This window comes from Ammospiza caudacuta, chromosome 34, assembly GCF_027887145.1.
Source record: "Ammospiza caudacuta isolate bAmmCau1 chromosome 34, bAmmCau1.pri, whole genome shotgun sequence".
NCBI classification, from domain to species: domain Eukaryota; kingdom Metazoa; phylum Chordata; class Aves; order Passeriformes; family Passerellidae; genus Ammospiza; species Ammospiza caudacuta.
This window is the reverse complement of record NC_080626.1, coordinates 1,844,781-1,869,367: the sequence shown is the minus strand read 5'-3', so window position 1 is coordinate 1,869,367 and position 24,587 is coordinate 1,844,781. Positions and strand designations below refer to the sequence as shown.

The 24,587-nt window shown below is 49.2% G+C and overlaps 1 protein-coding gene and 1 pseudogene across 1 annotated transcript; one reads left to right on the top strand and one right to left on the bottom strand.

Annotated features, from left to right (window-relative positions):
• Positions 1-15,863, top strand: part of LOC131570335 (zinc finger protein 271-like) — a 748,777-nt pseudogene extending 732,914 nt beyond the window's left edge.
• Positions 8,623-9,579, bottom strand: LOC131570438 (olfactory receptor 14A16-like). The gene has a single exon (XM_058822800.1). It carries the CDS (start codon positions 9,553-9,555, stop codon positions 8,623-8,625), a length of 933 nt encoding a protein of 310 aa, XP_058678783.1. The 5' UTR covers positions 9,556-9,579.
• Positions 15,864-24,587: the final 8,724 nt, after the last annotated feature.

The following is a 24,587-nucleotide window of genomic DNA, read 5'->3' as shown; positions in this document are numbered from 1 at the left end:
GTGAAGTTGAATGGGCCAAGTCAGTGCTTTAAGAAGTGTTCTATGTTGATTGAATGTCATATTAAATCTTTTGCCAAACATTCTCTGATTTTCTAAAGTTACCAGTAAGGACTGTTTTGTTGTTTTGAGTTCCTGAGGATCTCTTGTTGGTATTTCTCCAGGAAGTCCAATTCAGAATACAGAAACAATTGTAATTCCTTTTAAATATTGTCGAAGGAAGGAGACCCAGACATCCGTTGATCATCATAGGCCCAATTTTATTGATCAGTACGGCGGGTTAAATACAGTTAATAATAAGCTTCATACATATTGCAAAAGTTGAGCTCAGGATTGGTCAGCTTACATATCAGCATCTACGCCTACTTCTACATTCCTATGGTTCTACTTTTGATACTTTTCACATATTCTCAGGATATATTCAGGAATATCTCTACTCCCTTTCCTCATGTTGCAGCAAGGTCACTGCTGACCTTTCCTTTTAGCTTGCTGACTGCTGGCTTTCCTCTTTCAGCTTAACCAGCGGCATTATTTCAGCGTGGCCTTTCTCAGCTAACCAATTATTAATAAATCTCTCCACAAAATATCTCCTTGACAGAGTTTTCTACTGGATGGAAGTCAGGGCTTGTGTGTCCTGCTTGGCACAGCCCAGGCAGGGCTTTCCCAGCCCCATTCCACACTCCATTGCCCAGCTGGAGCTGCTGCTGCCTCTGAGTTGTGCTACCCCAGCCCCAGGGACGCTCTCCTTGCCTGTCCATTCCCCCATGGTCTCTGGACAGGGATGGCCTCAGTGGGGGCTGCTGACATCCTCAGCACCTTGGAGGCTGCTGCTGAATTTTCCTGCTCCAGAGGCTTATTCAGCCTTCAGCTCTTCAGTGCAGGAATTCAGTGTCCCAGGGCTCATTAACATTCAGAACACCCTAACAAGCCAAATCTCTGGGGATAATTTGATTTCAGTTTCCAAATCTTGTGTGGTTAATAAGAGAGATTTCAGAAGTGCATTCAACTGAATATGTTCTATTTAAAAAGACAGTGAGGAAACAGTTTTTAGGTCCTGTTCAGTTTTTTTCCCTGTTCATAAATTGATATGTGCAATTTCCAGTTGACACTGAATCCAAGTACCTCCTCATGCAGTTTGACTGGGTATGAAAATCAGGGCCTTTCATGGCTGACAATCAATCAGACTCTGTCCCTACCCCAACCCCACCATTTTCCCCATCCAAGGCTGGCACTCAGAGCAGCCTTGTGCAAATCTGAGCTCCCTCCAGCCCACACTGGACCTAGCCAACAGACCACAGTTGAACAGGATATAACTTAATAAAAATTACACCATTAAAATAACAATCACACAATTCCAAACTCTTCTCTGAGCTATGTGCAATGTCCCAGCATGTCTGATGAGTCCACTGTTCACAACTGATTTGCATACTAAAATTAATTTTTGACTAGTGTGGTTCTGTGATAGATATAAACACAATTGAGTTCTTGTATCAGGACTCTTGGCCTGGACTGAGGACAGAACAGCTCAAACAATTCCTGATTTGCAAATCTATCAGTGGTGGATGGAGAAGGGAGGTCAGGCTGCTCTTGGTGTTGAGGAAATGCTGAAAGCAGCCTGACTCATTTCATTTCCTCATGCCCTGGCTGATCTCCCCTCTTTCCCCTTCCACCCATTGGCTTTTGTCTCCCCCCAGCCCCCGGTGAAGAGCCTGGCTCTGTGTTCTCCATCCCCTCCTGGCTGGCACTGCCAGGCTGGCATGAGGAGCCCCTCAGCCTTCCCTGCTCCAGGCTGGACCAGCGCTGCTCCCTCAGCCTCTGCTCACAGCCCAAGGGCTCCAGCCCCACCTTGGAGGCCCTTCCCAGACCCTGCTCCAGCTGCCAGACATCTTTCCTGCCCTGGGGAACCCAGATCAGGCCACAGTGACCTGGATAATCCCAGTCCCTGAGGTTCTGATCACACAGCCCTGGCCCCTTGTCCCCTGTCAGGCTCTGGGGTGGATCCTGTGGAACATCCTTTGGTGGAGGCTGTGGCTCCAGGTGGGCCAGGGGGATCCCGGGGGACAGGGACCCTGCTGGGCATGGACAGCATTGGAGTTGGTTGGAGAAACTGTGAGGGGGAGCTGGGGCAGAGTGACCAAGCCAGTGACCTGACACAGCCCTGCTGGGATGTCACACAGCCCCTCTGGGATGTCACAGCCTGCTCTGGGATGTCACAGACCATTCTCCAATGTCACACAGCTGGTCTCTGATGTCACACCAGAGTCTGTGATGCCGTAGTCTGCACTGTGACGTCAGACCTCTGCCCTGTGATGTCACAGCTGGCTCTGTTATGTCACAGAGGCAGTGTATGATGTCATAGCTCTCAATGACCTCACATAATCCACTCTGTGATGTCACAACCCACTCTGTGACCTCTTGTTACCAGATGATAAATTGTTTCCACCAGCTGAGCTGACACCTGGAGCTTGTTCTCAAAAACCCAGGCCTATGGAAACTACACAACGCTCATTGTGTTAGAAGGGGAACTAGAAGTTCAGCAGCCTCAGTGTCCTTCCAGCTCAGCCAGGCCCATGGGAACATTGGGGTCCACGACCACCAGGGACCACCAGAGAGCCCCCAGGACATGGGTGAAGGGGAGGGGAAATATGTTAATGATATTCAGGAAACGATTGTCACAGGACAATCAATGAATATGTATGCAAAATACAGAAAATAAAGAGAAACCCTCCTTTACTCTATTACTGCGCCTGAGTGGGCGCAGCTGGTGAGAGAGAGACAGTGAATCTTGTTTCTTGAATCAGAAGGCTGAATTTATTAATATAAGATATAATACATTATAGTTATACTAGAAAGAATACGGAGAGAGGTTTTGCAGAGCAGCTAGGCTAGATAGACATAGATAGAAAAGAATCCACAACAAAGCTGTGGCCAAGGACTCAGTCCCCTGGCTTGCACTGGTGATTGGCCCTTAATTATAAACATAAAACATGAACCAATAACCAATCAAAATAGGTGCCCCTGTTGCATTCCCCAGCAGCTGATAATAGTTGTTTACCTTGTCTTCGGAGGCCTCTGGCCTCCCGAAGACACAGAAATCCGAAAGAAAGGATTTCTGTCGAGAAATGTCTGCGACATCTCACCTTTCTAAATTGTATAAAAATAAAAGAAAAATGCTGATGTGGAATGAACAGGAAATTCCTTCACCTATAAAATATAGAATACTCAAAAATCACGAAAACAATCCTACAATATAAGAAAAATGCAAAATACAATGTAAAGAGAATTTGAGTCCATGCAGCTGAGTTTCAGGAACAGTTCATCAGCTGAAGTTGTTTCTTTTGGACATCTGAGAGTCCTTTTTGTCCTGAAATCAGCATAACACAATTTTAAACAATTTAAAACAATTTAAAACAATTTGAACAATTTAGGAATGTCCTTTCTGGCCCTTCAATGCTTCAGGGCTTCAGAGCTGCTGCCCGCTGTTTTCAATCTTTTTTTTTTTTTTTTTTTTTTTTTTTTTTTTTTTTTTTTTGATTGAAAGCAAAAGAGCAGCACCGAGCAGAGCAGTGCCAGAGAAGGAAAGGCCCTGGGGCCCTGGCCCATGCTGGACCAGGAACCCAAAAAGTGGCTCACAAAGGGGGACCAGGTCCAGTAGGAGAAACCAGAGTCCCCAAAAACACAAGGAGGCCACGCAGTGGGGCCAGCCCAGGAATTTTTTGTGCCCAACGGCCCAGGCCAAACACATAAGGCAGGCTGTGCATTTCCATAAGCCTGAACTCTGCTGCCAGCACAATGGCAGCATGGGTAGTGAGACACTTCCTTTCCCCTAAACCACTGAGGCATGCCAGCAGCAGGGAAATAGAAGCTGCCCCGAGAATCTTCATCTCGGGTCTGGGAATGTTTGTTTCCCACAGCAACACGGCACCACCCCCACCGGGCTGAGGACCAAAGGCAGAACTTTTGGGAGCCCCCTCCCCCTCGCCCCTAGGGCACAAGAGGGGCGGAAGAGATGGCAGCCTCCATGGGACAGCAACCGAAACACCAGCCCCCAAACCGCCGAGCTTGAAAGCCGGCAGCTGGACTGCCGCAAGAGTCAGCTGGCGGGCAGGCCCCGCTCCACTGAAGGAGAGACCAGCCTCTGGGGCCGCTTCCTGGGGCGGGCCCAGGGCTGGCGGGCTGGCCATGGGGGGCGCCGGGCCGGGGTGGGGGCCCGCGGGTTCAACGCCGTTTTCTGCCGCTGACTCTGGGGCTGTCTCGGCTTGAGGCGGCGGGGACGCGCGGGATCACGGCTCCGCCGCGTCCCCCAGCCCTGAAAGCGGCGGTAGGCACGGTGCGGGACCGGCGCCGTCCCCCGCCGCTGACTCCGGGGTCCGCTGCGGAGGCGCAGTCGCAGTCTCCGTCACAGCGCAAACAGGCAGCAGCGGAGCCGGGACAAGCGGCGGAGCATCGCTGTTGCTTAGCAACAGGTCAATCGCCGGAAGTGCTGTCTCTTCTGCCTTCTCCGACACAGGCTCTGGCAGGGGCGGGGAGGCCGGTGAAACTGCGGGTGGGACCGCCTGGAGTGACGGCTCTGGCAGGGCCGTGGAGGAAACCTCAGAGACCGGTGTCACCCCCATGTGTGAAGGAGGCGGAGTCTGAGGGGCCGGCGCTGGCTTGAGCGGCCACTCCCATCCCCCCGGAGAGAGAGAAGGGGGGGAGGAGAAGGCTCCATCTAAACATGCTCCGGAGCAAGAGTAAAAAAAAACTTCTTCGCACCGCGAAGTTTCAGCCCTAACCTCTGGCCTCCCGAAGACACAGAAATCCGAAAGAAAGGATTTCTATGGAGAAATGTCTGCGACAGTACTCAGCATGCACGGCTTTGGGAGGAGCTATCCCCTGTTCATCCAGCTGAATAAAGAATGCAACTTCTTAATGCTACACTGGGGTTAAGGAGTTTTCTGTTTTACTAAATTTTTCGTAACACTCTCACTGCCAAGGAAAGCTCTGTCTGGTGCTGTTCACAAACAGAGAAGGGCTGGTGGCAGATGTGGGGCTCAGAGGCAGCCTGGGGCAGAGTGACCATGAAATAATCAAGTTTTCAATATTCTGTGAAAGAATGAGGGGCAGTAACAAAACTTCTACACTGGAATTAGGAAAGGCAGACTTTGGCCTGTTTAGGAGGCAGATTTGGGGAATACTGTGGTATCTCAGCACCTCAGGACTGATGTGCAGAGTGACCGAGACCACCCTTGGGGGGTTTGGGAGTCCTGGAATGTCGTCAGAAGTGTCTGGTGGCTGGACTTTGATCCTACACGGGAGACGACACCTGTATGAGGATGGGAGGATTTCACTGGGGTGAATGGTGAAGGGATAAGTTAATTAGAGTGTGAAACACAGGGTTTAAGATTTCTGTACAGGGGGGTCTAAAGAAGTAAGATGGAGGAATTGGGGCGTGTCCTGTCCTTCTTCTTCTTCTTCTTGGCCTCCATCTTCTGTGGTGATGTTGGCAATTTAGGATTGGTTATTACTAAAGGTGTACTGGTCAATAAGAGTAAAAGGTATTGGGGGAAATAGGTAAATATTGTATATGTAGTTTTGAGTATAAAGATAGGTGACCTCCCCGGGGGCTCTCAGTGTGCTCATGGCTGGCTTGCTGTGCAGACCTCTGTCGGGCCAAGAGAAAATCTTTTAGATAAATAACTAATAAACACTGAAGACCGAGAAAAAACCTGAAGCCTCTTCTCGTCCTTTGAAGCCCGGGCTGCCCAAGACCACCCCGGGCCTTTCCAGGTCATTAAAACAGCTGAGAAACCGACAGAATACCAAATCAGGTACTGATTGTTTTAAGGGAAACAGCCCTTAAAAACAAATGGGGCCCAGGAAGGATGGACACATTTCAAGAAAGTAATGTTAAGCGGGAAGCATCAACATTGGATAGAAGCTCAGGCAACTTAGGAAGTGTTTAAGGGTGTTGTTAGGTCATGCAGAATGAAAAGCTGAGATGTGAAAGCTCAATTAGAACTTAACCTGGCCACTTCTGTGAAAAATAATAGGAAATGTTTCTATAAATAAACTAATAGCAAAACATGGGATAAGGCGAACCTCTACTCTCTGTTGAATGCAGTGGAGAATATAGTAACCAAAGATAAGGAAAAGGCTACACTACTTAACACCTTGTTTGTCTCAATTTTCAATATTAAGACAGGTTGCCCTCAGGACAAGTGTTCTCCTGAGCTGGTAGATGGGCACAGGCAGCAGAACAGCCCCTGGAATCCAGGAGGAAGCAGTGGGTGACCAGCTGAGCCACTCAGATGCTCACAAGTGTATGGGATCAGACAGGATCCATCCTAGGGCAATGAGGGAGCTGTGGATGAGCTCCCCAGGCTGCGCTCCATCATTGACCATCAGTGCTGCCTCAGCAGGGAGCTCCCAGAGGACTGGAGGTGCCAGTGTGAGCCCATCCCCAAGAAGGGCTGGAAGGAGGATCTGGGGACCTCCAGGCCTGTCAGCCTGACCTGGGTGCCCAGTGAGGTTATGGAACAGATCACCCTGAGTGCCATCCCAGGGCACCCACAGGATGGCCAAGGGGTCAGAGCCAGCTAGTGTGGATTTAGGAGTGGCAGGTCCTGCCTGAGTGATCTGATCTCCTTTTATGACCAGGTGACCCACCTGTGGATGCAGGAAAGGCTGTGGATGTTGTGTGCCTGGAATTCAGCAAAGCCTTTGACACTGTCTCTGACAGCATTCCCTGGAAAAGTTGCAGCCCATGGCTTGGGCAGGTTCTTTCCTTGCTGGGAGATTTAAGAACTGGCTGGAGGCTGGGCTCAGAGAGTGGTGGGGATGGTGCTGCACCCAGCTGGTGTCCAGGCAATGGTGGTGTCCCCCAGGGATCTGTGTTGGGCCCAGTCCTGTTTAATATCTTCACTGGTGATCTGGGTGAGGGGATCGAGTCCACCATTCACAACTTGCAGATGGCACTAAGCTGGGTGTGAGTGTGGATCTGCTGGAGGGCAGGACAAGAAGACACAGCCTTAAGCAGCACCAGGGGAGGTTCAGGCTGGAAAATAGGAAGGAGTTCTTCACAGAAAGGGTGAGTGAGAATTGGAATGGCTGGCCAGGGGGAGGTGGCAGAGTCCCTGTCCCTCTTCAGTGGCACTTAGCGCCATGGTCTGTGTGACAAGGCAGTATTAGGGCATTGGTTGGACTTGATGATCCCAAAGGTCTTTTCCAGCCTATTTGATTCTGTCATTCTGTCATAATTGGGACACTCTGGGGCCATTGTGACACTGCAAGGCCTCATGGAACTAAGAGGACCATGGTGACACCATGCAGCCCCACAGAACCAGGGGTCCACTGGGGCCAAATGGAACCAGGCAGTGCACCGTGACACTCTGGGTCCTTGTGGAACCACAGAGGCCATTGTGACACTGCAGGGCCTTGTGTAACCAAGGGGTTTCACCATTTTGACACTAGAACACCAAGGAGACCATTGGGAGACTCCAGGGCCCAGTGGAACCAAGGGGCCATTCTGACACTGCGGGGCCTCATGGAACTAAGGGGACATTGTGACAGTGCAGGATCATGTTTCACCAAGGGGCCACTGTGACACGAGGGGGCCTCAGGGGATCTGGAAGAACGTTGTGACACTGTGTGGCCTCGTGGAAACAAGGAGTCCATTGTGACACTGAGGGGACTTGTGGAACTACAGAGACCATGGTGACAGTGTGGGACCTCATGTACCCGTGGGGCCATTATGACACTCTGGGGCCTCATGGAACCAAGGGGCCACTGTGAAACTGCAGCACAAGCAAGAACATGTGAAGCCCCATGGAACCAAGGAGTCCATTGTCACATTTTGGGGCCCCACGGAACCAAGGAGACCATTGTTGCTCTGCATGGTCTCATGGACCCAAGGAGAACAGTGTGACAGTGCAGGGCCTTGTGTAACCAAGAGGCCATTGTGTCACTGAGGGGCCCCCTGGAACCTAGGACATCTTTGCAGATGACACCAAGCTGGATGTGAGTGCTGATCTGTGGGAGCATAGAAGGGCTTTGCAGAGAGACCTGGACAGGCTGGATTGAGGGGCTGAATCCAGCAATTTCAGGTTTAAAAAATCCAAGTACCAGGCCCTGCAATTTGGCCCCAGTGCTATAGGCTGGGGATGGAGTGGCTGAACAGCAGCCAGGCAGAAAGGGACCTGCAGGGACTGATGAACAGCAGGCTGGACATGAGCCATCAGTGTGACCAGGTGGCCGAGAAGGCCAATGGCTCCTGGCCTGGCTCAGGAATGGTGTGGCCAGTAGGAGCAAGGCTGATGTGCCAGCACTGATCTGCCTCCAGGTCTGCACACAGACATTGCTGCTGCAGCTCCAGAGAAGGCAACAAAAGGGCATCTCTGCAGAAAACTCTGCTGGGACATCCTTTACTTCCTTTAAATACACCAAGAGTGCAGTCCCCCATTGACACAGTCTGTGGCCACAAGGAACGTGGAGAGAAACAAAATGAGAAATGGCACAAGCAATGATGTTTCTTTGTGGACAGAATGGAAAAACTAAAAAAAAGGAAAGAAATCTCCAAAATGAAACCAACAAGAAGTATCAAAAACTAGTTTTATTACAAGTGATTTGCAGAAATTGACCAGCAGTTTAATGTTCCTGAAAGCACCCAGTCATCAGTCTCCTCACAGCAGCCTTGAGCTCCTGGTTCCTCAGGCTGTAGATGAGGGGGTTCAGGGCTGGAGGCACCACTGAGTACAGAACTGACAAAGCCAGATCCAGGGATGGGGAGGAGAGGGAGGGAGGCTTCAGGTGAGCAAACATGACAGTGCTGATGAACAGGGAGACCACAGCCAGGTGAGGGAGGCAGGTGGAAAAGGCTTTGTGCCGTCCCTGCTCAGAGGGGATCCTCAGCACGACCCTGAAGATCTGCACATAGGAGAAAACAATGAAAACAAAACAACCAAATAGCAAGCAGGCACTAACTGCAATTAGCCCCAGTTCCCTGAGTGAGGAATTTGAGCAGGAGAGCTTGAGGATCTGTGGGATTTCACAGAAGAACTGGCCCAGGACATTGCCATGGCACAGGGACAGGGAAAATGTATTGGCTGTGTGCAGCAGCGAATAGAGAAAGGCACTGGCCCAGGCAGCTGCTGCCATGTGGGCACAAGCTCTGCTGCCCAGGAGGGTCCCGTAGTGCAGGGGTTTGCAGATGGACACGTAGCGGTCGTAGCACATGATGGTCAGGAGATAAAACTCTGCCCCAATAAAGAAGAGAAAGAAAAAGAGCTGTGTAGCACATCCTTTGTAGGAGATGTCCCTGGTGTCCCAGAGGGAATTGTGCATGGCTTTGGGGACAGTGGTGCAGATGGAGCCCAGGTCAGTGAGGGCCAGGTTGAGCAGGAAGAAGAACATGGGTGTGTGCAGGTGGTGGCCGCAGGCTACGGTGCTGATGATGAGGCCGTTGCCCAGGAGGGCAGCCAGGGAGATGCCCAGCAAGAGGCAGAAGTGCAGGAGCTGCAGCTGCCGCATGTTTGCCAATGCTAGCAGGAGGAAGTGGCTTATGGAGCTGCTGTTGGACATTTGAGCTGTCTTGGCATGGGGATCTGTAAGAAAAGTAATCATGGAATAGTTGGGTTTGGAGAGGACTTTGAATATCCCAGCACATCTTGGGGGCACTTTCCCCCCACTGCCTGCCCAGGGCTCTGCTGCCTGGAGCTGTCCCTGCCAGCAGCTGCTTCCCTGTGCCCAGGGCTGCGCCCTGCCAGTGCTGCCAGAGCCCAGCCCAGCCCTGGGGACTCAGCTCTGCCCTGAAGACCCCTCCCAGCTCTGGCACTGCCCAGGGGATGCTCTGGCTCTGCAGGCTCTGATAGGAATGTCAGAGCAACCATGAGGAGGCTGGAAAAGCGACACTGATGCTACCTCAAAGGGGCCCTGTGCAGATATCTGTCACTGCCTGCTTTATTCAGATCTGAGACAAAATGTTTTTATTATTCCATTCTGAACTGAGAGATGAAAATCTATAGGGTCCATCCAGGTCACCCAGAGCAGTATATTAAAAAAGCAGGATTTTCGCTTTTATGCAGCCCCTGCCTTGCTATGCTCCCTGTATAATGGACTTGGAAATGTGCTGCAGTTAAATGCCATGCTAAGAGCAGCCCTGAACACTGCAGCATCCTCACCACACAAGCAGAACACTTCCAAGCCTTACCAGCTGTCTCCTCCCACCCAGATCTTGTCCCCCAGTGCTGGCAGCAGCTGCCAGGGCTGGCTGAGAGCATTCCCTGGCAGCAGCAGAGTCCCTGCCCCAGCACAGTGCCCTGGGCTGCAGGACCCTGCTCTGCACAACAGCCCTGGGCACCCCTGGCTGCTCTGCCCAAGAGACAATCAGAGAATGTACTCACGGGGTCTGTAGTCATTGGGATGTTCCAGCTTGAGGAGATGGCTCCAGGAGCTGCAGCTGCATTGTCCTGCAGCCAGAGGTTCCTGTGCCAAGGGCTGGCAGTGATTCTGCCCCAGGAACTTCTCAGCACCTTCCCAGCCCTGACTGATTGAAGCTCTCTGTGCCTCTGTGCTGTGCTTGGGGTGGCTGCAGGCAGTGCCCCAGTCCTGCTGGGCTGGCAGAAGAGCTGCTCATTAAGAGAAATGTGCTTTTGAAGCTCTTCTTGGTTACCAGGAGCTGCCTCTGGGCCAGGAGCCCAGCCCAGCTCAGCAGCACAGACACAGCACCAGGACTTTAATGAGCCTCTGGGGCTTTGTGCTGAGGCCCTGAACATCAGTCCCTGAGAGGGAGCTGAAGAAACCTCTCCAGAACTCTAAGTCAGAATCCATCTCTAAAGTTTCTTAGACTTTTACTTGGTCCCAGTGAGGGACATGACTGAGAAAGTGTCCCCAGGCCCCAGGCAGAGCAGAGAACTGGAGGCAGTGATGACAGGTGGGGACAAAGAGAAGCCAAGTTTTGGTGCTCTGGGGCACAGCAGGGTCCGTGCCACCAAGGGCTGGGAGGAGACACCTTGTCCTGAAGCACTGGGGCCTCCTGGCACAGCCCCAGTCAGGCTGGGCACGGTCAGCCCCTTGTCCTGCCCTCAGCATCCCCCCTAGCCCACATCCCAGTGGCCTCAAGGATCTGCTGGCAAGAGTCCCTGGGGAGCCTTGGCCAGGAATGGCCCTGGGGGCTCCTTAATGCTCCCTGCAGGTACTGCAGGTTTTTCAAAGGACTTTGGGTTTGGCTTTTGCCTTGGAGTCTCTGAGATGTTTGTGCACTCATGGCCTCCAATTATCTACTAAAGTCCCTGGAGAGGCTTTGTCAGTAACAACACTCAGTGGGGGTCATTAATGCTTCAAGGTACTTCAGTTATTTTAAGGTACTTGGTGTTGCCCTTTGGATACAGACTCTGTGAAAGGTTTGTTCAATCATGGCCCCAATTATCTATTTTAATGAGTCCCTTGAGAGCTTTGTACTGACATTCAGTGGGGTTCATTAATGCTTTGAGGTACTCAAGGTTTTAAGGTACTTCGGATTTTTCTTTCTCCACTCTCCATCTCTGAGAGGTTTTTGTGCCATCCTGGCCTCCAGTTCTCTCCTGCAAGGAGTCCATGAGGAGCCTGTGTTGGAGAGGGACCTCAGTGGGACCCATTCATGCTTTGAGACACTTTGGGTCTTTCCTCTGACTTTGACTCCTGGAAAGGTTTGTGCAATCTCCTCTCAGGCCCTGAGGTTCAAGGGCTCAGCTTCAAATGCACCTCAGAACTCATTAGGATCAGGCAAGTCCTGCCAAACCATGGCTCTGCCTTGATTTCCCTCTGGTCTGGAGCAGTTCATCAGGAAGATTTCCTTTTACAGTTACAGAGAAATGTTTCAATGAGCTTCTAAGAAATATGTAATCCTATTTTAAAGACTGTATTTTATTACTTTTCTCTTTTGAGAAGAGGTGATTGCAGCATTCCATTCCTGATATTGATGTAGTGCTGCTCCTAAGGAGGTCTGGCCATGTCAGAAGAGTTATACATTGGAACTGGAGTCCATTGTGGACAGCCACACCTCAGATTCCCCAACCCCATGTGAGACATGATTTTCACTTTCAATATTTTCAATGGTTTATTAAATCCTTATCAAAATACAACAAAAGGTTCTTGATTTCATATCTTTTCAAATACAACAGAAGACTGAATAAAGAAAACAATACAGTGCCGGAAGCAAAGAATTCAGTCACCATGTGCTCATCTACAAAATGGATGCTCTGTCTTTTACACCTCTAGCCCCTCCCAAAGTCTTGTCAATCGACTCCTTTTTCTCTGTCTAGTGGCAGAGATCACTGTCATACACCTTGATTGGAGGTCAGGTGCTGCCATAGTAACAAGCCGACCCTCCCAATTGCCCCAACTACTGAGGCCATCCTGTGATAACAATGCAAGGGGGAGGGGAAAGATAACTATACATCTACTAAACTTCTCTTAACATTTAATATTCACCCCTTAACTGTGAGAGTCAACCATAGAATTACTCATCTATAACAAACCTCCTTTTCTTTTTGTAGAAGTCATTTTGCACGAACAATTTAAGTAAAAAAATTTCTGTCTTTCTTGAATGAATCACACCAGCATCTGTTGATGTGGCCAAGGACAGTGGGAACAGGAGAAAAAAATCTCAGGTTTTCCTTAGACACATTTATTTGGAATGCACAAAATGGCATCCCAGAGGTCCAGTATGGCTTTGACTCCCATCTACCGTGCCTATGTAGCTGCTATCCATAGTCAGTGTATTTTAGGGGTCAGTACAGTGGCCAACTCAGTCCTGCCCTCCAGTCCCTGTTGAATTAAAAGACAACTGAGGAATTATAGAGGTTTGGTATGGCCTTTTGTCCCTACCTTACCATGCCTACGGGGTTGTTACCCACAGCAGGGGTATGGAGCACCCCCCTCCACACAGGGGTGAGAGGGAGGGAGACCCCCCCACGCATTTCCTGGGTGAAAATGATGGAGACCCCCTGGGGAATGCCCTGGGGTGACAGGGACAGGGGCAGGGACACCCCCTGGGGAATGGCCTGGTATGAGAGGGACAGGGGCACCCCCTGGGGAACAGTCTGGGGTGAAAGGGACAGGAAAAACCTCCCCAAACCCCTCCCAAGCATCCTCCAGTGCGAGAGACACGGAGACCCATTGAGCATCCTCTGGACACTGGACAAAATAAACTTGGCAGAAATCAAACTTGACTCTGAAAAATCACTTTGAAGAATATATGATCTTCCCACAAGTAACTGGTGATGAAAGCGCAAACAAATCCCAAACATGAATAAACTGACAATCCAAACAGTGATGTGGCAATTCCAATATTCATTGCTTCCTGCACAGCTCCAGCTCAGCTGCTGGCAGGTTCTGATAAAAGGAAAGTGGAAATTTGGCCCAATACAGATTATTAAAAGGAAGGGAAAGCTCTGTGTAGCAGTCACAAAGGTGACAGGGATAAAGAGAAAAATAATTGTCGCATTTGGTAAAGCCCCCAAGCCTGGGAATTCAGGACTTATTTGGAAATTTATCTACTTAAGCTGGGCTTCTTGTGGGACTTTTAGCCACCTCGCATTCCTCACACATGGGGTGACTGAACCTTGTCAGTCTCACTGGTAACATTTGCTCTGTTTCCTCCAGAGATTTTAACAACTTTATAAGGAAAGACAGCAAATTATTTTCTTTACACTGGCCACCCATAAAAGCCATTTTCCTCATAATTTCTCCCATAAAGAAATAAAACTTTTATAAGCTCCAAAAGCTCCCCAGGAGGAAGGAGGGACTGTGTCCAAGTTTCCAAGAGTTCTTCCAGAAAGAACCACAACCTCATCAGTGGAGAGAGCCATGCTGTTGTCAAAGGCACTTGGGGTCAGAGAACAGAGCCTAAACACACTGTGCAACACTAATGTCACAGTCTGGTTGTGCAAATTGTTAGAGAGATTCCTCTGCCCCAATTAAGGTGCTAACGATACCAAATCCAAAATGGATTTTATTGAACAGTAAATGTGAGGTAGAGAGATGGAAAGAAAGAGAAAAGATGAGTGACAAGGGAAAGAGACCTCTCCTGGAGCAGGGCAAGTGTGATATTGTCCCCTGTGTGTGGGGGTTTTACAGCTGAGCCAGGTTGGGTAAGGGGGGTCCTGTTCAGCCCCTGAGCAGGGATTACCCCACTGTTTCAGGTTGCAATGCAAGATGTAACCAAATGCATGTTTTCAATCACCATCTCCATAAACTGTTAAAAACAGGTGGGTCAGTGTTCTTTATCTCTTCCATGACTCACCCCTGATAACGCCTTCCAGGGGAGATATCTTCTGTGAATGGGCCATTGAGTGTCGTCACTGCAGGACTGATTAAATTCCATCATCCCATTGTGGGATGCTCCACCCAGGGGGAGGATCCAAGCATTCCTACCTGGATATAAGCTGAGGCTTGCAACACCAGGAGCAGCTCACCTTGCCTACTGGATTCCCAGAGGACAAGAGCTCTATAACCACTACTGGACCTCTAGAGGAAGACCAGACCCTTCTACAGGATCACTGCTTCGACAGAATCACATTCATCACTCCAACAGGACTGCAGCCACCATTTAATGGGACTGAAGCCACCACCCTGACCGACAGGGTGTCAGGTTATATCCTGACTTTGTCAGTTTAAGGCAGTGTTTCTATATTGTTGCCTTGATCTTAATTTTCTTTTAAATTTTAATTCTGGTTTAGACCCTCCCCAGGTTTGCCTTAAACCCAGTGCAATGTACTCATTCCTTGTTTTCCTCCCAAAACAGGATTTCCCATCCCCAAACCTTTGCCAGATGGAAAAGGAGGCTGTGATGAACAAGAAGAATCCCCAGGACACCCAGGCAGGTGAGGAGGAAGTCAGTGCCCCTTTCCCCCTCTCTCCTGCCCCATCTCCCAGCCCAGCACAGCCCCTGGCTGCAGGACAACCCTGCTGCCAACACCATCCTACCGGGTATGCACTGGGGGGATCTCCTTCCCCTTCCCTCTGGCACAGAGGCAAATCCCATCCTCTCCTTGTCCTTTCTCCCTCAGACAAGAAGATGAGGATGGAGACCAGGGAGGAAAATTCCCTGTGGAAGAACCTGGAGGAAGAGGCCGTTATGAGTGACTCCAGAGCACAGGAATCCAACGGGGAGGAAAATCCCCAGAGATCCCACAGGAGGAGGGGCTGCAAACCCAGCCCAGTGTGCTCTGAGGAGGAAAGACCCTCCCTGAGCCAGGAAGGTTGACAGAGCTTCAGACAGAGCTCAGAGCTGGTGGTCCATGAGTAGCTTAATGATGGGGAGAAGCGCTACAAGTGCTTGGAGTGTGGGAAGAGCTTCAGGCAGAGCAGCACCCTGATCCGCCACCAGATGATCCACACTGGGGAATGGGCCTACGAGTGTGGGGAGTGTGGGAAGGGCTTCAGCTACAGGTCAGAACTCATCAGGCACCAACGCATCCACACTGGGGAGAGGCCCTACGAGTGTCCCCAGTGTCAGAAGAGGTTTTGGACCAGCTCCAGTCTCCTCCAACACCAGCAGATTCACACAGAGCAGAGGCCTTTTCCGCTGCCCTGAGTGTAGGAAGGGCTTCAAGAACAACTCCCACCTCAACAGGCACCGGTGCACCTACACTGGGGAGAGGCCCTACAAGTGCCCCACCTGTGGGAAGAGGTTTCAGAGCAGCTCCAATCTCCTCCTGCATGAGCGGATTCACACGGATGAGAGGCCCTTCCGCTGCCCTGAGTGCAGGAATGGCTTCAAGCAAAACTCCCATCTCATCACCCACCAACGCATCCACACCAGGGAGAGGCCCTACGAGTGTCCCCAGTGTGGGAAGAGCTTCACCAGCAGCTCTAACATAACAAAACACCAACGGAGGTTCCACTAAGGGAAGCCCTGCGAGTGCCCCAGCTGCAGGAGGAGCTTTGTGAACTGCTCCAGCTTCATCCCCAATGCAGGTCTAACGTTGGGAAGAGCGCGGGTGATCCATGTTCCCTATGATCCATACTGGGAAGACAACTGCCCCAATACCTTCCCCTGTCAATGACATGGTGTAGAACTGAAGAACATGAGGGTCTTTCCATGGCCCTGTCATTACATTCACTCTCACCTCAGGTTATTGCCAGGGGCAGGAAAGGGACTCTCTCTCTCCCTGAGAAGAAGGGTGACCTTTCCAGGTGGGGGAAATACGTTGCTGGGAAGAGCCAGGCAGTTGTGATTTAGTTTTCCCTGTAAACAGTTTTATTTATCCCTTCTCTGATCCATAGTTTTTCTGTTCCATTTGTTCCTTATCTCGTTGCTGTTCCCAATAAATTGTTCTTATCCCAGCCCAGGATCTTTGCCTTTTGTGCTTTCCATGGGAGGCGGGAGGGCAGCGAGGGCAGTATGGTTTTAGCGGGAGCAGGAAATTGGGGAATCCCATTCCTGAACCCCAGCCCCTGGAAACCGAGCATCCCAGCTGGTCCCAGCCCTGGTGGCCATGAAAACAGTCTTGGGAGCGGGTCCTTGGCTGGGGCTTTCGGAACCTCTTCCCTCTGGTGCCCAGGGACAGGAGTGGAGGGAATGGCTGCAGCTGAGTCGAGGCAAGCTCAGGTTGGATGTCAGGAAAAGGTTTTTGCCCAGAGGCTGCTGGGGCCCTGCCCAGGCTCCCCAGGAAGGGTCCCAGCTCCAGGGCTCTCTGAGCTGCAGCAGCGTTTGGACAGCGCTGCCAGGCCCAGGCTGGCATTGTTGAGGTGTCCTGTGCAGGGCCAGCAGTTGGACTGGAGGATCCTGATGGGTCCCTCCCAGCTCAGCCAATTCTGTGGTTCTGGGATCCCATGAGCCTGGGGATGGGGCTGCCAATGGTTGCCATGGCAACGGGCTCTGGCTGCAGGCCTGAGCTGGTGTCCATGGCAACCAGCCCTGGCATGGGGTCTCCATGGAGCTGCTGAGGGACTGACCATAGCAACAGGGGCCTGGTGATGGTTGCCATGGATACTGACCATAGCAACAGGGCCTGGTGATGGTTGCCTGCTAAGGATCAGATTTGTCACAGGCCCTCAGAGGGATTCCATGGGGACTTTCCTGGAGTCTTCAGGCTGTTCCAGAGCTGGAATATCACAGGCACAGACAGGGGCTCCATGGAAACCCCCCAGGGCTTTCTGGGGATGGTAAAGAGCCCTGTGGTAAGAGGCAGTCTCAGCCATTCCATGGTGACATCCCAGGGGACCTTGGGCTACAAAGGCACTGATCTGTCACAGGCGCTCACGGGGGCTCCACGGTGACATCTCAGGAGTCCCCAGGCTGCCAAAGAGCCAGAATGTCCTAGACAGTCACAGGGGTTCCTGTCATGGGCACAGTGGGAGCTTCAGGTAAAAGCTTTATTTCTTTATTGGAGAAACTCCTCCTGATACGTGAGGTGCAGATATTCCACGAAACAGCCACCATGGATCCTCAAACTCATGCAGGGCCCCTAGACTTCTAAAATTCCTTCTATGAGAGGAGACTGGGAACGGCTGTATCCAATCCAAGCTCCAGTCTTTGTCAAAGGTGTAAAAGATTGGACATATGAATTGAACTTAAATGCTATTTGTCCCACAGGATTAATCATAGAATACCCGATAAATTTCTATAAATACAGCTCTGATTTTTTCTGATCATGATTAGATGGAATGGTTCATTTACACCACAGAGTAAATGAAAAAAATGAGTTATTGCTGCAGTCTTAGGTGGTCTAGATACAATCTTACCCAAGAATATCTTGTGCCAATGGGTAGGAACCATGAGAGCACCAGCACACAGACACAAACACAGACACAAACACAGACATACAGACACACAGACACGTACACACACACACACACACACACAGACACACACACACACACACACACACACACACACACACACACACAGAGAGAGAGAGAAATGCTGAAAGTGTCCAGAGGCCAAAGAGAAAGGATTGTCCAGGGTATAAATGGAGGGAAAGAGGGTGCAATGGAGAGCACCAGAGATCCAATGGTCTGAGGGCTCAGGGGTGGTACACTGGTAAGGGACCAGTAGGGAATGCCAGGGTAGATGGACAGGATTACACACCAATGGGAAGGGAGAACTCACCAGAACATGAACATATAAGTGTAAAAGGGGTAGAGAAGGCCAATGGAGAGGACAGAACTGGGACAAATTAACATAGTGCTGCAGAGCACCATGGGGAAGCCTTTTTTCCCACCCTGAGCTGTGAGGAGTGCCCAGAGCCTGTGGTGTGTCTTTCCAGGGCATTGCTACTGCCTTTTCCCTGGTAGGCTCACAGGTTTGCACAGTTGTGCAGTGTCACAATGATCTCCTTTGTTCTGCAGCCCTGCTGTGGCTGCTGTGTAACAATGGACCTGTGGTACTGTGAGGCTCCATAGTGTCACCAGGGTCCCTTTGGTTACACAAGGCCCTGCTGGGACATGAGGGACCCTTGGTTCCATGAGGTGCCTGGCTTCCCACAGCCCCTCACGAACCCGTAAGGCCTCTCCGAGTTCCCCATGGCCCCTCATGGCCTCTCAAGGCCCTTCATGGCACCTCATGACGGATGGCCCCTCAAATCCCCTCACAGCCCCTCTCAGCCTCAGGGCTGGGGCTCCACCCAAGGCAGGAGAACAGGTTGGGCCCTACTTGTTCTGCTTTCATTTCAATCCCTTCACAGCCATGAGTGCAGAAAGGCTGAAATGGAGCCTTTCCCCACCATTTCCCTTGGGGTTAACTGCAGGCTGAAGCTCTGTGCTGGCCCTGGCCCCAGTGCCACCATCCCTGCAGCCGCCAGGCCTTTGCTGTCCCCCCGTGTCCGTTCCCTGTCCCCGAGTCCCGCCCAGCTCTGGCAGCAGCAGCAGCCGCAGCGCAGGAGGCGCCGGCCCGGCCCAGCCGGGGCTGCCGGCCAGGAGCAGCAGCAGCGCCGGCCCCTCCCCGCCTGCTCCTGCCTCGGGTCCCAAGGGCTTTTTCCAGCTCAATTCTGGAGCAGAGCAACCAGCACCCACACACAGCCCTGACTGCTCAGGGCCCACCTGCGCTGCCCCGAGCCAGCCGTCAGAGGAAGAAAGAATTGGGTTCCAGCACTGTTTCCAGCTCTGTTTTACTCACCCTGAGGTGACAGGAGGAGGCTGCTGGTGCCTCTGCCTTGGGAATTGCAGATCATGGCTGCTCTTGGCCCTCTTCTGCTTGCAACCTGAATTTTATCCATAAAAATGCAAGTGCCTCTTTCAGTTGGTGCTACCCACGGTGCTTTCATGACAGTGAAGTCAATATTTTTGTCGCAGGCATAAAGATCAGCAGATACTGGAATGCTCACCAGCGCCTGAACACTAAGATGAGGGGAATTAAAGCTTCACAGGCCACATTTGCAGGGCTCAAACAGAGCACTGTTGCTGGCACTGTTGAAATAGAATAAGCTGACAGAGGCTGTCACAGAATTCACCTCCGCAGTGTGGAGTTAAATTAAAAAATCAACCAGGAGAAGCAGAAACCAGAACTTCTAAACTCGCTTCATTGCTCCTTCCCAGAAGCAGGAAACGCAGATGCCCAGAGGTGTTTTGCACTGCTGCTGCCCCCAGTTTGAGCCCAGTCCCAACGTTAACCTGACCCCAGCCCAAGGAGCTCAGCGCACGCGGGGCCAGGCCCAGAGCCCTGGGCACAGCCACCCATTGCCGGGCAGCAGCGCAGACAGAATGTCCTGCGGCCCAAACCTCCTGCTCCTGCCACACAGCACCAGCCTTCTCCCCCTCCTCCTCCTCTCCCAGCACGGCACAAATTCCAGCTCGGAGGAGGCTTCCCCAGACAGTGCTCTGGCTCCTGTTCCAGTTGAATGTCCCTGCAGAGAAACAGGGCATCTTTCAGTCACTTCCACAAGCTCAGGCTTCGCACTTCATGGGGTATCTGGGATGCAAATGGCTTTGTTAAGAAAGCCAAAGGCCAACGGAATGGATTATAGATTACTGAAAACAAGTCACCCATCTTCCAGGCAACGTTTACCAAGGCATTTCTTGCATTTCTTCTTTTCAGATTCTTTCAGTTGGCTGCTCTGGGAAGTCCAGCTTGTACTGGTGCTTATCATTAACTGATTGTGCTCTTGATTTACGCAGCAAGACACCAAATGTGGAATCATCTATATGGAACTGTTATGAATGATCAATCGAAAGCCAAAGTATAAAAAATCTGAAAAGATTTCTTTCTCATTTTCCGCGACTAAAATATGGTCTTCAAAACCACCACAGCCAAAGAGACAGTGTCGAGCCCGGGGTTGGTGCTGGCTGAACCTGGATCCCACCTCTATTGCATCGGACCCTCCACCATTCACGAGCGCTGCTTCTTGCAGGGATGCTTTATACAGTTTATTATGCCTGAACGAAGAAGTCCCAGTTTCTTTTGTAACTCTGCATATTCATAGTTGGTTCTTTCACTGTGCAGAGCTGGACAATCGCCATTTCCTTGTTGATAGTCAGCACTGATCGGATTCAGGGAAGTCACGTATTCACAAGTATCTTTCTGGCGACTTTGGCTATCTTGATCAATGTTATCAACAGGGCAATGATCACTCTTAGGCGTCTTCCAATGACATGACATGTCTCAGGATAATGGTGATCATCGCACTCGTGTGTCTATTCATGGGCTAAAGTGCAGATTGTTATCTGGCCACCTTCAGGAATTTCGGAATTTGAATAGACGCCTGCCTCTCAGGCTGCTTGTGGTCAGAGACTTGTTTGGATTTTGCAATCTTCATGAAATACATGCTTTTATAGCATGAATTATTTCCCAACATATATTACAACATCACTACAATCTCACAGAAGAAGGCAATCATACAGATCAGTGTATAGTCAAATTGCCCCCTAATTCACATAAAGTCCATCTACTCTGCATACGCTTACTTTGTATTTTTGTTTCTCAGTCATCACAGAACTGAGAGCTGCAAGAAAAAGAGAAAGAAATATGAACAGGTATCCCTTAGGTAAGGGAAATACTGGACTGTCAGGAACTAAAAATAGTTGATAGCATCTGTATCAGGCAATACTTTTACTCTCTACCAGTGTCCATTTCAGGCATCCTGTTAGCATGACTTCGGATTTTGCAGCTAAATGCAATGGGCTGCAATTTGAGAGACCTACAAGAAAAAAAACTTATCAGACTTTCCCCCCCCCCCGCCCCCGAGTGAAAGGTGCAAATTACAAAATGAAAGGGCCTACAGAAATTTAAAATTTTCTAATTTTAGAAAAATATAGTATTAGCATCAGATTCCAAGGGCATAGAGATATAGGAGCAGCAAGGAAATGCTCCCAGAAATGTTTTCTAGCCTGAAGAGACAAGCTAGCCACAGGAAGAGGAGAGAGCCACTTTTAAAATGTGTGAATTACTGAATGCAAGAGCCATTGACCCTTTCAGCTTCTCTTTTTAACAAAAAGTAAGCTATTAACTTGTGTTTATGAAGACTTCAGTTGGACTTCAATGTTTTTGAGACAGCTTCTGAGCAAAATACAAAGAAACTACATTACATATTAGTAAATGCAGCATCTAGAATAACAACTAAATAGTCCTGTCTCATAGTTAAATGTTCAGTTCTTCATAAATTGTGATTAAGACCATGAAATTAAGTACCTAATCCAGTTAAATCCCACCTACACCTCAGATTTGCTTGTGTAACTAATATTTTCCACTCCACTCCCTATCCCTTCTCTCACCACAGTCCTCAAGCCCTCAGCCAGGCACAAGCCAACTTCTCACCTCAACTGCTGTTAGCAATTACCAAGCACCTGTTGGTAATTACCTGAGCACCTGCCCCACCCACAGCAGCTGTAGGTCCCTGGCTGCTGGGAGAACAGGTCTGAAGTACAGACCCGAACACCACCACCCCCCCACAAAAAAAAAAAAAAAAAAAAAAAAAAAAAAAAAAATTTAAAACTTTTCTGAATAATTTGAGACTAGTAAAAGATCAGGACATGGAGGGACTTGTTTATCCCCTTTAGGCCAATCAAGAAAAGGTTTATAGCCTTCTCTGGAAAGGGAAGACTGGGGGGTTTTTCTTGAAGCAGAAGCATGTTTTATCAGCCCAGTTTCCTTTCTCATTTGTTCCTGCTCCCCACGAGGCCATTCACTAGGCATATATATAAATATCTCTGTCTGAAAACACATCTACAGGAGTGTATGACTTATATTGGTGCAATTTAAAACATAGTTTTTATTGTGCAAAAATGCAAAAATCTGTTCTAGGAGAGGCACATCTTGTGGAGCTGTAAGGACCCTGCCAGCACATCTGCTACCAAAGCAACAATTCTTGCTCTGCAGTGGCTTAAGCGGGCTGAGATGGAAGTGTTTCTTCATCAATGCATAAACCACAACAAAGTAGTGGTGACAAGCCTTTTTTCCAAGTCTGACTGAAGGTTTGGGAAGCAGGTCTGCCGGCAGAGGGCACACAGAAGCATGACACGTTTGCCTACTGTGCGCCTACAATTTCTACACCATCACATCACTACTTGGTCACTGAGCAAGCTGACAGTGTATGACAGGTTATCCTTCCTGCATAGAAAGTCACAGAGAGAAGAAGAGAGGAAGAAAACATGGAAGATGACAATGCAAAAGAAGTTGAAGAAATGTGGCAAGGATCGAGCATTAAGGGACAGAAATAAGAAGAGACCATACCCTTGAACTGTAAAGTCCTGTCAGGAAACTGCAAGTACTTGCATATATGAGTTCACCACGTGGACTTGCATGCTTCTCCACATTACCATTATTTCAAAACTTTTGCTTCCTGGACAAGCTGCCAGGTCTCCAGTACCAGTCCTAGCTCCCTTCCAGCAGTCTGCATCTGAGAAGGGAGTTGAAAATAGATCAGGGATTACCTTTTACGCTGTAAGCATTCAAGACAGCCAAAGAACTTTGAGGAAAAAGGCCATACTGAGTGCCCAGGACAAAGAGATCTTAAGAAATTGGAAGAAAGAAGTATTGATTGAGGGTCACAGTTATGTTGAGGTTTAGCCTTTCAAAAGGTTGTTGCTTTTCTACTGAAAACTGCAGGTGAGAAAGCCTAGGCAGAAAAGGGAAGGAGAAGCTATGTAAACAAACCCATAGCTGTACACAAGGACAGAAGCAGATTTCTTCTTCACCAGGCTGAAGAGAGTGGTTTTATTATTTGAAAAACAAAAGCCAAACTACCCCAAGTCAAATGTATATTCTCCCACTACATTTAGATATTACAACAATAAAAATGCACTATAAAACTACTGCAGTAAATTAGTCAGTTAGGAACAATAAACAGGGCACATGTTAATAGTATCCATATCTATCTTTGGAAAGATGAGCAATTACAATCTGCATCCCAGCTCATGCTCAGTATTTACTACAATGTCAAATAACAATAAAGTCAAACATAACAGATGACTGATGTTCCTACCTTCTGTTTCCAAACAGAGTTTTAAAAGATAGTTTATTGCAAAATCAGTCTCAAGTATGTTCAAGGCCTTGGGAGCTCTCTAAGTTTAATTAACATCACACATATAGAATCCATTTTAATATTTGTGTAAAGCCAATATTATAATATTATAATTTGTATATAACCATCTATTTGTAATATTGCTGAAAGAAGGCACACTTTTCTAAATATCTACTGGCTTTGGTAACTGCTAAAGGTAATGTAGATTGGGCTGTACTAGTGTTTACTCATCTTTCTGTTGCACAGAAATCTTGGATACATCAGTGTGTACATCTGTAATTCTGACATTTTCTGAAATTAAAGCGAGAGGAGAAATGGGCTAAATTCAGGTACCTAAAGTTACGTATCAACATTTGCAGACATAAATCAAATACACAAGGAAAGCTTTTCTATAGGAAGTATGCCGGAGTAAATTAAAATATGTATTGATAAGGATAATCAACACAGTAGAAATGAAGAGCATCTGCACCATAGGAGAGAGTGTATAAAATCACACTCTGCATCAAGAAACATAATTGGTATTTCTTCACAGCCTTCTCCCTTCTCTGCAAAGTGCAAGGGGTCTCAAGGACTGAAGGAAACACAGGGAGTCAAATGGAGACACTTGCACCTGTCTCACTGGGGGCTCCTGGGGAAGCAGTTCCCTTGGCAATCAAGCCCCTCTCTTCCAAGGGAACTGCTTCCCCAGATGTGTACATTTCCTGGGCAACACCAACCCACCCTTAAGTGCGTGGTGCGGAGGTTCAGGGACATCACAACATAACCAATATGATCCAGTGAAGCTAAATTTATTATTCCTAAAAAGACTCTATTTATAATAAATCTCTACTGTCCACGTGTCTCTAGCTAATATATGATTGGTTAATCCAAGCTGCTCACATGTCTAAAATAGAATGCTGATTGGATCAACTAATTTTTTATGCATCTTGCTGTGGTTGTCTGGCCCACCCATGGCTCACTTTCCCAAGCCTGCTGACAAATTTGCCGAGTCTTGATGACTCTTCTTCATGTGTCTTTTTCAAGGATAAACCGAGCTCATTTCTGAATATGTCCATAATTCATCCTTCATGAAGGTGTTCATTGTCCATTATTACAAGCAGGCTGGATTGTGCATTGGCTGAATATGGCCCTTGTCTTGCAAAAACTCCTCCATTCTGTCTCTGAGCCATCATT

Excerpts from the sequence above, each read along its gene's own strand:
- LOC131570438 (XM_058822800.1), bottom strand. The coding sequence starts at position 9,555 with ATGTCCAACAGCAGCTCCATAAGCCACTTCCTCCTGCTAGCATTGGCA.